This window comes from Eschrichtius robustus, chromosome 12 (assembly GCF_028021215.1).
Source record: "Eschrichtius robustus isolate mEscRob2 chromosome 12, mEscRob2.pri, whole genome shotgun sequence".
NCBI classification, from domain to species: domain Eukaryota; kingdom Metazoa; phylum Chordata; class Mammalia; order Artiodactyla; family Eschrichtiidae; genus Eschrichtius; species Eschrichtius robustus.
In genome coordinates, this window is record NC_090835.1 from 38,664,823 (window position 1) to 38,680,269 (window position 15,447).

General features: G+C 42.6%; 1 protein-coding gene across 4 annotated transcripts in view; it reads right to left on the reverse strand.

Annotated features, from left to right (window-relative positions):
• Window positions 1-285: 285 nt before the first annotated feature.
• Window positions 286-15,447, reverse strand: part of RBM6 (RNA binding motif protein 6) — a 104,647-nt gene continuing 89,485 nt past the window's right edge. For all 4 annotated transcript variants that reach the window (XM_068558129.1, XM_068558131.1, XM_068558132.1 and 1 more), the window contains 13 exons: window positions 13,962-14,234; window positions 13,353-13,513; window positions 12,422-12,519; window positions 11,698-11,740; window positions 11,475-11,556; window positions 11,145-11,230; window positions 10,463-10,609; window positions 8,046-8,141; window positions 6,641-6,901; window positions 4,752-4,826; window positions 3,962-4,059; window positions 1,273-1,402; window positions 286-512 (listed from right to left, as the gene is read on the reverse strand). In XM_068558129.1, the coding sequence (XP_068414230.1) occupies window positions 387-512; window positions 1,273-1,402; window positions 3,962-4,059; window positions 4,752-4,826; window positions 6,641-6,901; window positions 8,046-8,141; window positions 10,463-10,609; window positions 11,145-11,230; window positions 11,475-11,556; window positions 11,698-11,740; window positions 12,422-12,519; window positions 13,353-13,513; window positions 13,962-14,234 (1,676 nt within the window). In that variant the 3' untranslated portion in view covers window positions 286-386. The remainder of the gene's footprint in view (window positions 513-1,272; window positions 1,403-3,961; window positions 4,060-4,751; window positions 4,827-6,640; window positions 6,902-8,045; window positions 8,142-10,462; window positions 10,610-11,144; window positions 11,231-11,474; window positions 11,557-11,697; window positions 11,741-12,421; window positions 12,520-13,352; window positions 13,514-13,961; window positions 14,235-15,447) is intronic.

A 15,447-nucleotide genomic window follows, 5' to 3' on the forward strand; every position in this document is an offset into this window, starting at 1 on the left:
AGCAGTTACAATAATGAGTGATGCTATTTTCACTGATTATGAAAATAATTTTTAAAAATCTGACAGTATTCATACAAGCCAGAGTTCAAAGGTCACTGCAACCAGTCCACTCACACTGATAGCAGGCACTGTTCCAGGGCTCACTACAGCCCTTGTTGCCATTTCAGCATCACCTCAAATGGACCCACACCAAGGGACCCTCTTCCTCCTACCATTAGCCCCACCCCCCCACCCATGGGAGAAAAATTTAACCACCAAAAGAAGTCACATTGAAAAAAAGTTTATTTAAAAAAGTTCTAGCAGCAAGAACAGTAACAAAACAAAAGGAGAGACGGGACAAACAAAACAAGAAGGAGGCTGTGTCCTGTGGGACTTGTCTCCACTCTTTAATCGAGTTCTTTATACCGAGCAAACATGACTCTTCGCACAGCGTCTCGGTAAGTCTCATTGGACTGTCTCTTGCTGGTTCTTCCTGGAGCTCCCACATTGGGACCCCTCATCCGGCTTTCAGTCTGTAAAACAAAGACAAACAATGAAGTGGGCTCTATGAATTAATTAGCCTCACGGCTGGTCTTTGACTATAAGCATTTCTGGACTAGCAAGGAGAAGGATATAGGAGAATTTTTAAAGAATGCTTAATTAATAAACAAACACTCAAGATGAATAAGGAGGGTGGCGATGCCATGATTTCAGGATACAGGATTCAACACCAGAAATGTGAGAAGCCAATCTCCTATATGTGGCATTTTCAGACAGGGACTAAGACAACACAAAATGGACAGGGATCCCTCTTATCACCTTTTCTATCTTCTCTTCTTTTCCTTAAACATGAGGGGTGAGGCCCTTCATGGGACCCAGGACTAACTTCATGCTCCTCAAATTTTAGCCATCAAAGACCTCTAACGACAATTCCTCTCTGAGATGCCTTTGTACCTTTTATTGCTGGTTCCCTGGTTCTTTTCACCAAATGATTCTTCAATCTCAAACTGCCTGATTCCCACACTGCCCCATGTCTTACTCTGTGTAAGAGTGAAATCAGCCCCATTCCAAATTCTCTCTCCCCTTCCCATCGCCAATCAAACAGCAAAGAGCCTAGAATGCCTAGCTACAACCCAGTATCAAGACTGACAGGCTTCTCAGCTCTCACGTTCTTTGCCAGCAGTGGTGAAAGCCCAGCTAATAGGCAAGGACATAGCTCTGGGCCACAGAATGAGAGGAAACTAAGTATATGCCAGGTTCATGCCACCCCTAACAAGATGGAAACCATTTCACCTCCTCTGCTGAAGCCAATCCAGGATGGCCATATCCGAGGCCTGCCCCCTTCCTCCAGCCAGTGGCCTGTTGGACACAGCCTCCTTTGCTGCTATCGTCGATGCTTTCTTTACCAACGGGCTTACGATCACTGCAAAAGAAGCATATATACTTAGACACCAGCACTTTCAAAGTGACATGCTTGTGAGCCCAATAAAAACCTCTGTCCTCTTGATTCAAATTTGCCACCTCTTAAGAATATTAAACAGTATCTTTGAGTGCCTGCTATCTATGAAACCGGCTTTGTCCTGGGGATACAGAGATGACCAAGACCTGACCCTGTTCATGGGGAAGGATGTGAGAAGGATAATATGTCAACAGATGCTTACAGCACACTGAAGAGCTCAGTCATGGATGTAGCAACAGTATATATCTACTATGGAAACACAAACAGGGAACACAAACCTGAAGGGGCATCACCAAAAAGGAGGAATTCTAACAGGAGGGCATACCTGAACTGGGTCTTAACAAATGAGGAGCTTATGAGCTAGAAAAAGCATGGGAGGAAAGGAGGACACAAGCAAGGAGAAGTGAAAGAATACAATTTGTCCAGAAGAAGAGTGGCAGGAATTGACAAAAGGCTGCTTGAGCCAGACTGTGAAAAGCCTTGAACATCATGCTAAATCATGACTCTGTACTTCATACTTCAGGCAAAGAATCTCTAGAACCCAGACCTCCCTTTAGGCAAGGTATATGTTCATAAAAAGGCTAGTTTTAGGAGATTTCTGTTTATAAAGGTCATTTTGGTGGTAGGGTAGAGAATGGACAGAAGACTGAAGAGCAAAGATGGAGAGTAAGCAGTCCAGTTTGGAGGTGAGCTAGGAATTGGGGCAAGGCTTAATTATGGATTTGGCCACTAACGATACAGAGGATAAAGGAGGGAGATTGGGACAGACCAGGTAGACCATGATGCGATGATGTCACTACTCTGAAATAGGAATACAGCAGGTTTAGCAGGACTGGACTAGAGAATAATGTGGAATATAATATTGAGTAATTGTTTAGTGTGAGGAGGCTGAGAAGTGGCCAAGAGGATATGCCCAGAAGGTAAACAGAAATAATGATTTTGAGCTCAGAAAACAGAAATGACTTGAGATGGAGCCATAGGACTTGTTAGCCTGTGAGTGGTGGCTAAAGCCTTGGGTACCGTAGGCAGTCTAAGTCAAGAGGATGGAGGAGCAAGAATAAAGGAAAACTGAGGGCAGAGTCCTGGAGAATATCCGGAATTACCCAGAAAAGGAAGAGGAGCAGGAGAGAAGACTTAGAAGGAGGAGAGCCAGTAGAATGTGGTGTGATGGGTGCTGAAAATAGAGAGGCATCTCCTTCTACACCCAGCTACACCCAACTGACTCAGGGCTAAGGTGCTCTTCCTCCTCCTGGCTGACTCCTTCAGTTTTGTCATCGTTCAGTGTATTTCAAATTGCAGAGAATGACCCAGTGGGATGCTACATTGATTAAGTGGTCCCAACTTAGCACTTCTTACAAATGCGAATAGAATAGACTAAAATAAAAATACCAGTGTTTAATGCACAGTAAGGAAGTATTTTTCATGAAGATTTCTTTTTCAGTTATTTACACACGCACACATATTCTGGGCCATGATTCAAAATAATCTCTTATTGAGGGCTGTGAACAAATAAGTTGGAATGCCAGAGCCCCAGACCCCATCTAGACTTCTTAGGGGCCTTTCTCCATCAATCATCTCCCCTTTCCCCACAGGCATACTCTACCCTGGCTACTAGTTCTTTTGCTTACCAATGTAGAGACTTGTTCAAGTTTCACTAGATCAATACCCTGCTTAAAATCATTTCATAACCTCCCACTGCCCTAAGACAAAGTCTTAGCAAGGCGTTCAAGGAGCATGAACTTCACGAACGGGACTGTGTCTGTTGAGCCAGCCTCATCTCCTTGTCACTCAAGCACTTATCTTCAGTGTTCAGCCCATCAAGCTACTTACAACTTCTCAAATGCATCAAGACCTCTCTCTCTTTCATCCATGAAGCATGCAGTTCCCTCCAATTGAAATGCCCTCCCCTTCTCCACCAGATTTCTGTGTCTGCCCTACAAGACAAAGTATCACCTAAGCCTTCCTATTCTCTGTTCAGACAGTCAAGGATAATACGTGTCTTGTCCACATGAATATTCCTTGCCCTTGGTGCAGTATCTGTACATAGTGGGCTATCAGCAAATTCTGTATAACTCTGGACTCACGACTTGGGAGCTCTCTGACCAAAAACAAGCACAGGAAGCTAGAGATCATATATCTCTATCAGCAGCCAACCACTTATTCAGCACCTAATGTGTGAGAATGGAGGTTCCCTAGAGAAAAAAGTCCAAGAGTGTGACGTTCTTATCAGGCTAATACGGAGGTACAGCATTACTGATGAGGAGAGAAAGGGTTCCCAACTATAGCCACTCCAGTCCTGGTTTTGAGCAGCTAAGCAGCCAGTGATTCTTACATGCAAACGTACATATTCCGTGTTAAGACAGGTGGTAAAAAGGCTGGGGTGAACTTCATGCTCAAGAGTTCAGACAGAACCTGCTCCCGATAACCTCACTCCCCGAGAGAGAAAAAGGCAGCATGTTGGAGAAAGTGATGGTTTCATCATTAGGCTTTAGACCTAGGCTGAGTGAAGAGTTTCTAGCTTACCTGTCAGTTTCCCTGGAGTATTTAATTCGTTTCCTTTCTGGAGAATCAAAAGATTGGAGCTTTTCCCTGCGATCATTTCCTCTTTCTTTAAACCTTCCCTGTTGGTAAGCAGAAGAACAGATCTGAGACTCCCATCTGAGGGGGCGGGAGAGTGTGAAAGCTTCACTTTATCCCCAATATTTCTTCTAATGTGAAGGGATTCAACTGGTAACTCCTGGAATCTCTCATTCCTTTAAACATTCTTCTTGAGGAAATAGTGGCTTCTCTAACTGGTAAATTTGGGAAGAAGAGGCTATCTTTTCCTCTTCTGAGGAGGAGGTGCTCTCCAATACGCCTCCACAGGTGGATTCTTAACCATCACATAAGACCTGTCATGGGCCGGTGAAGCCTGTAGCTGGGTAAGTGAGTCTGACTAATTGGTCTAGATAGCAAGTCCATTTGGCTCTCACACTAAGCTACTTCCTCCAACTTGGCCGTTAACAGTAAAAGATGCTATTTCAGCAGCCCTATCCAACACTCCTTCATTGATTTTAAAAGCTGGGCAGGAAAGAGGAATGTTATTTCACCTACCCAGAGACCCTAACACCACCTTTAAAAAAACCAACTTTATTAAGGTATAATTTATAAACTATAAAACGCATCCACTTTAATGTAGTTTGATGAGTTTTGAGAAATGTATACACCATCTTTTGGGGCTTCTTCGTTCTTTATCTTCAGCACAGCCTACAAATGCTACGCCAGAAAGCAAAAAGAGTTGGGGTCAAGGGAGTAACAAGTCACCAAATCTTACCTCCCGTTCTCTCCTCTCCAGATAGGCTAGCTCCTGCTCAGACTGTTTTATCTTCCGGTGGATTTCCAGGTTTTGCTGAGAAGAGAGGGAGTTCTGTGAGTGTAGGTCTAAAACAAGTGGTCCTAGAAATGCTCTAGGTCTTTCCTGATAGCTGCTCTAGGACTGTAGCTCCTTTCACTGACCAACTCTCCCAAGTGATCACTGCACCATGCAAGCAACAATCCCTAACTGGTCTTGCGTTAGCCTCACCAATGGGAACCCAGGTTCTAACACTGGCTTGTCACATAGATTAGTTACATGTTGTGGCACAAGACAGAATTTTATCCTAGTTCTCTCCAAAGTGTAGAAGACACAAATCTGGTTTATATCTCTTTACCTAAGGTAAAAATGGGAGAGGGGAATCTGACTACACCAGTGAAGAAAACCAAAGGCCCACATGCTCTGCCTACCACCACTACCACCTGCCATCCTCAGACACTATTCTCTGTGGGCACTATTCAAGCCCACAGAGAAACAGGAAAAGGAACTCCAAGGTCACAAAAGAACAGATTGCTCTGAGAGTCCTGTACTCCTTGAGGGTCCTACACTCCTCAAGCGTGGCTCCCCCTGGCATATATAAGAAACTTAAGGTGTCCAGAGCAGCTCTTGTACAGAGAGGAGATTCTTTGCATTGGATTACTGCAAGGAAAGGAAAAGTGCTATAGTCCACATTCCACTGTCCCAGGGCTAGTTCAGTTTGTGGATTCATCAGACCTCTGGCTCCTCTTTCCTGACAACAACTTTTTAATCTCTTTAGCAATTTACTAGCACTTTCATAAGAGAGCTGAATTTTAAATGTGTTGTCTGATGACTCAGAATTCCAGAAGGTCAAAGGAACTTGGGAGGTAGTCTGTTGCAGGGATTGTCAGAAGGAGCCTCTCAGAATCCTAGAAACTTTGCAGAGCCTCAACAGAGGCAGCTGGAAGAAGAGGTGTGCCTATCATCAAAGCAGAGCTTCTCAGCTTTTAGCTACATTAAGACTTTGGGTTTTATATTGAGAGAAAGTCTAAATCTAATCCCCTCATGTGCTCTAGCAACATCGGCTAGAAAAGGAGTGTGAAAGAAATTACTTTATACTGAGAACACGAGTCCATCTAGGGGCTTTACTTGTCCAGAATTTGGCTCCTTGGCCAGTACATATAAATGAGAAGACTGCAAGGGAGGACCAATGTATGTCAGTTTAACACCCCAAGAATAGTTGTTGTGCCATGGCTTATAGCAATAACTCACTACATGAAGAGATGGCAGAATGTGACTCACCCTTGGGGAAAACCGCACACTGTCAGAGCTAGATGGAAGAGATACAGGTGAAGCCACCAAGTATCAAAGAAGAAAAGGGCCTTATCTGAAGTCCAACTGTTAGGTTAATGGTAGAGCTAAGATGAGAAACCCAGCAGGTGAGTTTCCTTTTCCACGACCCCTTCTCCTCCTGTCTTCAGCACAGCTTCCATGTTTGGTGCCCCAGCCCCAGCCATGCTGCTTGCCTTGGGTCTACACTCTGAAGTTTTTTGAAGGTGGGCACCGTCTTAATGCAGAGCAACTCATGAACAAAAGGTGGAGAAACAACTCATTTTTGTCTTTTTTTTTTTTTGTGGCCGCACTTTATGGCATGTGGGCTCTTAGTTGCCCAACCAGGGATCGAACCTGGGCCCCCTGTGGTGGAAGGCGAAGTCTTAACCACTGGACCACAGGGAAGTCCCAGCAACTCATTTTTGAATTAAACTGATTTAATTAGAGGAGTTGGGGAAGATACAGGCTGAGGAGGACAGCATAAGCTTCTTTAGTCACTGTAATGCTCAACAGTGATAAAGAGTCAAAAGTTCGAAAGGTCAGGGCCCTTCCCCTAATACCTTGTGCAGGTCTGAAAGCTGCTGGTGTTTGATCAGAACTTCTTTATTGGGAAACTGCCTTCTGCAGAGCAGACAAGCCAGTTTATTCCAGTCAGTGAGTTTGTCTTCTTCATTCTCCTTCTTGGTCAGCTCCTCCCGCTGCTGGGGCTGTGCTGTGCGGGGCTGTGGAGGAGGGGTCTGCTCCTCCTCCTCTTCCTCCTCATAGTCACTGTCTCCTCCATATTCACCCAGGAGGCCGATCAGTGGGTTTACCACTTTAGGCTGGTAGGAGAAGGCCAGGGATTAACGCAAACTCAACCTATATTTGGGGCCTGTTTTCTGGATATTCTGATATGGGCATCTCATTTCTTTTAGTTTGAATAATGAACTGGGTTCAGAATAGGCCCACTGACCATGTTGCTCATTTCCCAGATGGAAGCAACATGGCTCGAGCTTGACTTTTCTCCTTGTCCACTGAGATAAGCCAGAAAGTTTCCCTTAGAAGTGACTCTAGCAACAGAACAGTGATGAGAAGGAAGAGAAAGGGAAACTGACAGAGACCACAGGGAGAGTTTAAAAGTTACAAGTTACTTTTGAAGAGGCAGAGATAGCAACCACCTCCAAGTCACTGTAACCCATGGAGAAAAGGAAAGATAACTTTCATCAAGGCTACAGTAACTCCTAGAGCAAAAGAGATTTAGGAGATGGACTAAAAGCAACTGAAGGATAAACACCCAGGTAGACAGATCCAGTTCCTGAGTAAGGTAAAGACAAAGGCATGGTTAGGATAGATGTTACAGTGAACTGAATCAATAATGTAGAGCAGGCAAAAAGCATTTATCAGTAGCTTGTAGGAAATGTTAAATAATGATGCATGATCATTGGCATATGATCAATCAAAATAAAAACAAACAGAGGGTCTCTATTGCTATATATTTATATTTAATCGAAATAACTTGTGATTAGATTGACACTATCACTTAAAGACATCTAAAAAATGGGTACCAATGTTAGCATTGTTCACTCTGGCAGGCAAACTATAAAAATGACCATGCATGCACTCGACACCTATGAGATTCTCATGCAGCACCAAAAGGTAGGAAACATCGGGGCCAGGAAAATGGGTTTCCTTGGTCATTTAGAAGAGAAGAATTAACAAGACCGAGATTCTAACTTAAAAAGGGCCAGTCTGGTGGGAATGTCACAAGGCAGAGGGAAAGAGGACAGATAACTGCCTCTGATTCTCCATCAATACCCCTATTAGCAGACAGGAAAATTTACCTCATGCTTATACTCAAGAAGAGTCCTTGTCTGTGAGACACAGAGAGCTAAAGGACCAACACCAAAGTGAGGCATCAACCTTTGAACTTCCTTTCCCATTCAGAACCAGCCCCAGCCCTAGCCCAGTGCATCAGCTTAGCCTTACTGGTGGAGGACTCTCTTCCTTCTTCACAGTGGGAGGCAGAGGCTTCTTAAAGACATCTTCTGGGGGAGGTGTCCCCTCACTGGCATTTTCCTGAAACTGATAAAAATCCCAGATAATTTTTATATGATATTTATAAAAGCTGGGCTTAGAGTTAACCCTGTTGAAAAGAGTCTGATTTTCCAAACCTCTTAATTTGTGAAATATCTGTAATGTTACTATAATGATTCCAAAATTTAAAAAAAAAACTTAAAAAACATCACATTTAGTATATATTGAGTGATTACTATATGTCAGGCACCAGGTGATGCATTTATATACATTATCTCCTTCAGCCTTTACTATAATCCTTCTAAATAGACATTAATATGCTCATTTTACAAATGATTGAGAATATGGTTAGAAAGAATAAGTGCCAAAAGCAGAATCCAAATATTAAGCCAGGGGCTTCCCTGGTGGCGCAGTGGTTGAGAATCCGCCTGCCAATGCAGGGGACATGGGTTTGATCCCTGGTCCGGGAAGATCCCATATGCCGCGGAGCAACTAAGCCCATGCGCCACAACTACTGAGCCTGTGTTCTAGAGCCCATGAGCCACAACTACTGAGCCCGCGTGCCGCAACTACTGAAGCCTGTGTGCCCGTGCTCCACAACGAGAGAAGCCACTGCAATGAGAAGCCCGCGCACTGCAACGAAGAGTAGCCCCCGCTCGCCGCAACTAGAGAAAGCCCGCACGCAGCAATGAAGACCCAACACAGCCGAAAATAAATAAATTAAATAAAAAAATTTATAAAGAAAACAAAAAAAACCCCACATATTAAGCCAGTATAACTTTAAAGTTTTTTTTTTTTTTAATTTATTTATTTATTTTTGGCTGTGTTGGGTCTTCGTTTCTGTGCGAGGGCTTTCTCTAGTTGTGGCAAGTGGGGGCCACTCTTCATCGCGGTGCACGGGCCTCTCACTATCGCGGCCTCTCTTGGGAGCACAGGCTCCAGACGCGCAGGCTCAGTAGTTGTGGCTCACGGGCCTAGTTGCTCCGCGGCATGTGGGATCTTCCCAGACCAGGGCTAGAAGCCGTGTCCCCTGCATTAGCAGGCAGATTCTTAACCACTGTGCCACCAGGGAAGCCCAAGCCAGTATAACTTTAAAGTCTAAGTTTTCAGTGGTGATCATTTTGTAATGTATAGAAATTTTGAATCACTATGTTGTGCACCAAAACTAACAAGTGTTGTAGGGAAACAAAAGAAAAACAAAACAGAACACCCAAACAAACAAACTCACTCAAAGAAAAAGAGATCAGATTTGTGGTTACCAGAGGCAGGGTGGGAGTAGGGGTGGGGAAACTGGATGAAGGTGGTCAAAAGGTAAGAACTTCCAATTATAAGATACATAAATACTAGAGATATAGTGTACAACATGATTAATATAATGAACAGTGCTGTATGTTATATATGAAAGCTGTTAAGAGGGTAAATCAGAAGAGTTCTCATCACAAGGAAAAAAAATTTTTTTTCCTTTTATTTTGTTTCTTTATGAGACAATGGATGTTCACTAAACTTACTGTGGTAATCATTTCATCATGTATATAAGTCAAATCATTATGCTGTATACCTTAAACTTACACAGTGCTGTATGTTAATTATATCTCAATAAAATTAGAAGAAAAAAAAGTTCTCAGACAGATTCTTTCTCTCTATATATGTAGCTGCATAAACACTAGTAGTATTAGAAGGGCGGGGGAAGAAAAAGACAATTTATGAATTAAGCCACAGGCCAATTCAGCCATTTGCATTAATGCATAACTGGTGTCAGGGTAAATCAATATAATTCTTTGGAAAATAGTTTGATTTTATGCCAGGAAATGTAAAAATGTTCATCATCTTTGTTCTTGAAAATTTATCCTAAGGAAGTAATTTAAAAAAGAAAAAAGAAAATGCTAAATGCTGTATATTATAACAGAATAAGATTAGAAAGAGGAGACAAACAATGTAGGAATGATGAAGAAAACAAGGTCACAGTTTTACTATGAATTTTTAACATACAGGCATGGAAGTAATAAAGAGTATTATACAAACATGAAAAAATACTTATGACCAAATATAAAGTGAATAAAGAATAGAAAATGGTATCCCCTGCTACAATTACACCTATAGAAATGTGTATACGGAGTCAAGCACTGAAAAGGGATGTAGGAAAGTGAAACTGTGTGGAGCTGAGGTATTGGGGTTTGAGCTGAGCCACTTTGTTCCACCATCCACAGTTTCTGTATTTAGAAAAGAGAGTGACCACAGGCTGTAAGAGGCTAGTGGACTGCCTGCTTTTTTAGTAACTCTACACCTCAAACCCAGACCTCGTCTATGACTCTTTTCTTTTAATCTGTAATTATGTGGTGAAAAGGGAGCAGATTCACAAGTCCTCTTACCCTTGTCACTCCTCGGTCTTTTTTCTCCTTGCTATCTCTTTTAGACGTTTCCTTCCTGCTGCTTGACCTTCCTTGACTGGTGGGTTTCTTTTCCTTGATGTCTTCTTCCTCAGGTGACCCAGGGTCCTGGGGCACATAGACTTCTTGCTGCAATACAGTTGGAAACAGTTAAGTCTACAGAACGTTTCACTTTCCCAGTAATTCCAGATCTAAGGAGCACAGTTCCCTTCTGAGGGAAAGAACAGCTCTCTCTCTCAAGCCTAAGAAGAGACCATATCAAACAATCTAAAACTCCACTCCAGGGGCCAGGATGTAGCCAGACCACTCACTGTCCATTTTTCCAAGAACAGCACTGTTCTTGCCTGTAATGCCACAAGGCATTGATTTTCTATATGTGCAACAGTTAACATGAAGATTATCATCTTTAAAATCCACCTAAATAAATATAACTCAATATAAAACCTGGACTTTTTAAAACAAGAAGTAGACATGAGGTACACATAGTACAATAGTAGAGCAGCTGCCTTGAATGGAGAAATATTCAGCTTATATAGATTTAAACTTTTACACTTTTCATGTAATGAGCAACCAGAGAATCCAGGGAATAAAACCTTCAAAGTAACAAATCACAGGTACTTTTCTCAAAAGAATCATTGACAAAATAATAAAGCCAAAAACTCACCTGGGTATTGGGGTCATAGTAAGTTCCTGCCAAGGGGTCATAATAGTAGCCAGTAGCAGAATCATATATGTAGCAGTCAGATGAAGCTAGAGGGAATAAAACCAGAGCCAGTGTTAGTCCCTGTCCAATGAAGCCCTTGCTGGGGACTCATCAAGAACAATCTAAGAACGAGGCTGGCCAACCCAAAACGGTACAGAACCTGTAGATGGTGCTCTCTGAGACAGAACCCCTAGTCAATTGCATCTCTTGCCAACTTTGTGACCATAAAGATTTCAATTAATGAGTAGTCAAGGCAGAAAGAACAATAGAAATAAGACAAAGGTCACTCACACTGTTGTCCTTGTCGATTTGTATCTGAAGACCAGTCTGAATTTCTGCCACCTCCCCGCCTATCTCGGAAATATTTTTTACCCTATCACAGAAAGACAAGTTAAAATTATGGAACTTCTGATAGCCATTTACCTTAACAATCACCCACTAGAGAAAATTTAAGATCACTCTTTCAGTCACTTGAGGATTTTAATAGAGCACCCCCCCAACTGCTGAAGCCTACCTGATAGTAGTGCATGTGGTCAGAATGGTCCCCAGCATCATTTCTGCAACAAACAATACAACATGTCTTGAGCCTGCTACCAAAAGCCACTTGAGGAGTGCCCAACCCTACAGATTTGCTGAGAAACTCTTTTCCCCCTTTTGCACGGAAAGGAACCAACCCAGACAGTAAGCAAGTCTGGTGATGCAGAGACTCCCGAGGGGAGGGGCAGTGGGACTCCTACAAAGCTATCGGCTGAAGCAAAACAGCAATTGAGTTGAGGGTGCCAGAGCAAGATCTGCCCCATCCCTGTAAGCCTGCCTCTCTGATGCAGCCATTTCCCAGTTACCACTCCTGGGTCAAGATAAATGAAGGAGTAAAGAAGAATAAGATTTCCCAGCACTATGGGGGTATGAACAAAGTCAAGACAGCATTTTCTTAGGATTCCAAGGGGCAAGGATATATTGCGATTTTTTTCCTGCACGTCCAAGACTGTACCATCACCTGGGACCCAAAGATACCAGAGAATCAAGAGGGAAAAAACAAAAGAACCTAGTACTGCTATTTAAAGGGAAAAACAAAAACCTAGAGTCAGAACAAGGCAAGCTTCAGAAAAAGAAAATATACACACATACCTGAAGCAACTCATACTGGGAAAGCACCACGTTCTACTATCTGTCTCTCCAGCCAGGAATAAGAGTTTCCTCCCAAAAACCTGAGTTGGGGTAGCACCCCTCTGCTTTACCTTCGTTTTCCAGTGGCCAGGTTTACAGCTACCATCTTCCCATCAATGCTAAATGGTGGATCAAGGTTCTGCAAGATCTTCACTACGCGAAGAGCTTCCTGGGGAACCAAAGACTCATTTAAACCCAAAGAGAGAAAAGGACATGTCCCTTGAAAGAAAACTGAACATGGATTTTCCTTCTCAAAAGAAAAATTTCTAAACATTATGTTCTGGTCATAACTGTAATGCTAAGAGCACACTGGCAAAAACAGGCAACTCTTAATGAAGGGTTGATCAGAATAACCGTCAGAGTAGACATCAGTTCTTGGTATAAATTTCAGAAATTCAAATCCTCTTCTTTTAGTCTGCAACTGTCACTGCATCAGATTCAGTTTACAAAATCCCTTGTGATTTCTGAGCGTGAAATCTAAGAAATATCAATGATTTTCATTGCTATCCTCACATTACTTCCATAGAAAAGGGCCCCACAACTAAAAATTCAAGCCACAAGAAATCTATTAAAGCAACACTTTGAGGAAAAAGAGGAAATGCTCTGTTTCCATCAAACATAAAACTGTCTGTGGCCAGGCAAAATGATTTTAAGAAATCAGAAAATTCACTAAAATCTTGAAAAGGTTTAGTCCTCAGATTTTCCACAAGTGACTAAGCTGTCACTTTATTTTAACTGGAAACTGTAAATGCCACAAGACAAAAATGGATCTGGAAAACCACTCAGAGTTCCAACTTTCAAGGGCAGTCATTTCACCTGAATGAACCCCAAGAAAAGAATAAGAGGGGTTATGGTACCAAGTAGCAAATGAGAATTCCAAGATTAAAGTCCTTCAAACCTTCTTGAGGTTTCTATAGCCAGCCATCCCTAGGCTGTTCTGAGGTGGTAGGAGGTGAGGGATCCAGGGGGTGGTGGTGGTGGTGACGGATAACTATGACTCACCGCATGGGAGTCAAGGTCAATAAAGCCATAGGTGTGGCCCATGGGGCCTGTTCTGTTCTTGATGATACGGACGTTAGCAGTAGTAAGGCGGACGTAGGGCTCCAGCACTTCCACTATCACCTCAGGTGGAGTGGAACGATAGATGCGTTTTAGCATGATTGCTGAACAAACCAAGCACAAATGGGAGAGGAGAAAGGAAAGAGTAAGAAAGGTTTACATTTTTGAAGTCCTCAGAGCCTGAGTGTGTGTGTATATATATATATATATATATATATATTTTTTTTTTTTTTTTTTTTACTGCAGATGACTGCAGATGTTACCCTGCTCTACCAAGGCTGGTGCTATAACACATGCTAGTCAAATACTTCATATTTTTCTTCACCAATACTTAGAAATCTAAAGTTATGCTTTGCCGCACCTGAATAGCAACTTGCTATTTGGAGGATATAGATTACTTCAGTGAGGCCAGCAAAAAGCAAGAGCCTCTTCAATCAGGCCGAGCAGTTTTACTAGGGTGTAGGAAGCTGCTGGTCCAGAGCCACAACACAAGCAATCTATGTTCCAACCACGGTGGTCACGGTCTGGTACATGCCCCAACAAACCACTTACTTTTGCTTTCCCCATCCTGGCGTGTCTCCCCAGACCATGGCTCCTTCTCTCGATCTCTTCGGAAGGTGAGCCCTTCTCTCCGCGAAGGAGGGAGATACCTTTCTGCTTCTCTCTTTTGATGTCCCAAGCGTGGTTCTTGTCCTTCTTCCCGCTTCTTGGGTTCAGATTCCTTATCAGCTGACCTTGGTTGGCTGGGTTGTTTTTCTGACGGTGCTGGTATGGATGTTTTCTGAGGCTGAGGGTAGGTTATTAATTCTTGCTTGGCCTCTGTCACTAGAGGAACAGAACAGAAAGAGAATCTCCAACAGGTTTTATCCCCCCAAACACTGTGATTCCTCCTTACCTGCCACCAAATACTCATACTGGAATGCTTTTATTTTGTTTTGTTTGGCTGCACCATGTGGCATGCGAGATCTTAGTTCCCCGACGAGGGACTGAACCCGGGCCACAGCAGTGAAAGCACCAAGTCCTAACCACTGGACCGCCAGGGAATTCCCTGGAATAGTTTTAAAAGTCAAAGAAAGACCTACAAAAAAGTCCTCTGACAAACTTTAAGCACGGCTAATAAGACAGCATATAAAATAGTTAAACAGAAGAAACTACCCAGTATTTAAAAAATTTAACCTTAAGAGTTTTCTATCACTTCCCCAACATTTAAATCTTTCATGAGACCCTGAACTTTACTATTATAACCAATGATAGAACAGATCTGGGGACAAAATTACCAAAGATATGGCCCTTGCTAGAAGTTTGCTAGAAACACTTATCTCAAACGTGTATGGCTAGGGGCCTTGCTTCTTCCAGTGTTATGGTACTAAGATAGCTGCTCAAATTCTGTAAGACCAGACACCCTATTCTCTGGAGAAGCTAAGAAGAGACCTACCTGCACACAGCTCATTTATATGCAAATAATTACAATGGGCAAATGTCCTTTAAAATGTAAATGATTCATTTCAAATCTCTTTCTAAAGCAGGATAATTTGTCCAGTTAATTGGAGGTATTTCTGCAATTAATTCATTCTTAGAGGAAGTCATGAGGCTCAAAGAGATATTCTATGGGAGCAGTGTAGAGATTACTTAACAGCAGTGACAGGCGACCAATGAATATTTGCTATGTATGTTTCCATGTTAAAGTTGTGTCAGCCATCTTAGTGGTATGGTGCTCAAGGGTTTTTATAAACCATCTGTTCATTTGTTAGAGTAGACTGAGAAAGAAGTCTTTCTTGAGGGAAAAAGCACAATTTTGCCTAATTGAAGTAATACAACAAGCTAAAGATCTCCAACCTGTCCACGGGGAAGTTATTTACTCACCTTCCCACATGCTGCTTTGGTCTCTAGAGCATGTAGAGCCTTCCCCAAAGATTTTCAGAACACCTGCTTCACAGCCCTCACTAGAGAGTAGAATCTCCACTATAGGCCAAAAGCCCAGCTAAGGAATTCTTTGTAGGCATGCTAAGTTCTAACCTTGGAACAAACAGATCTTTCA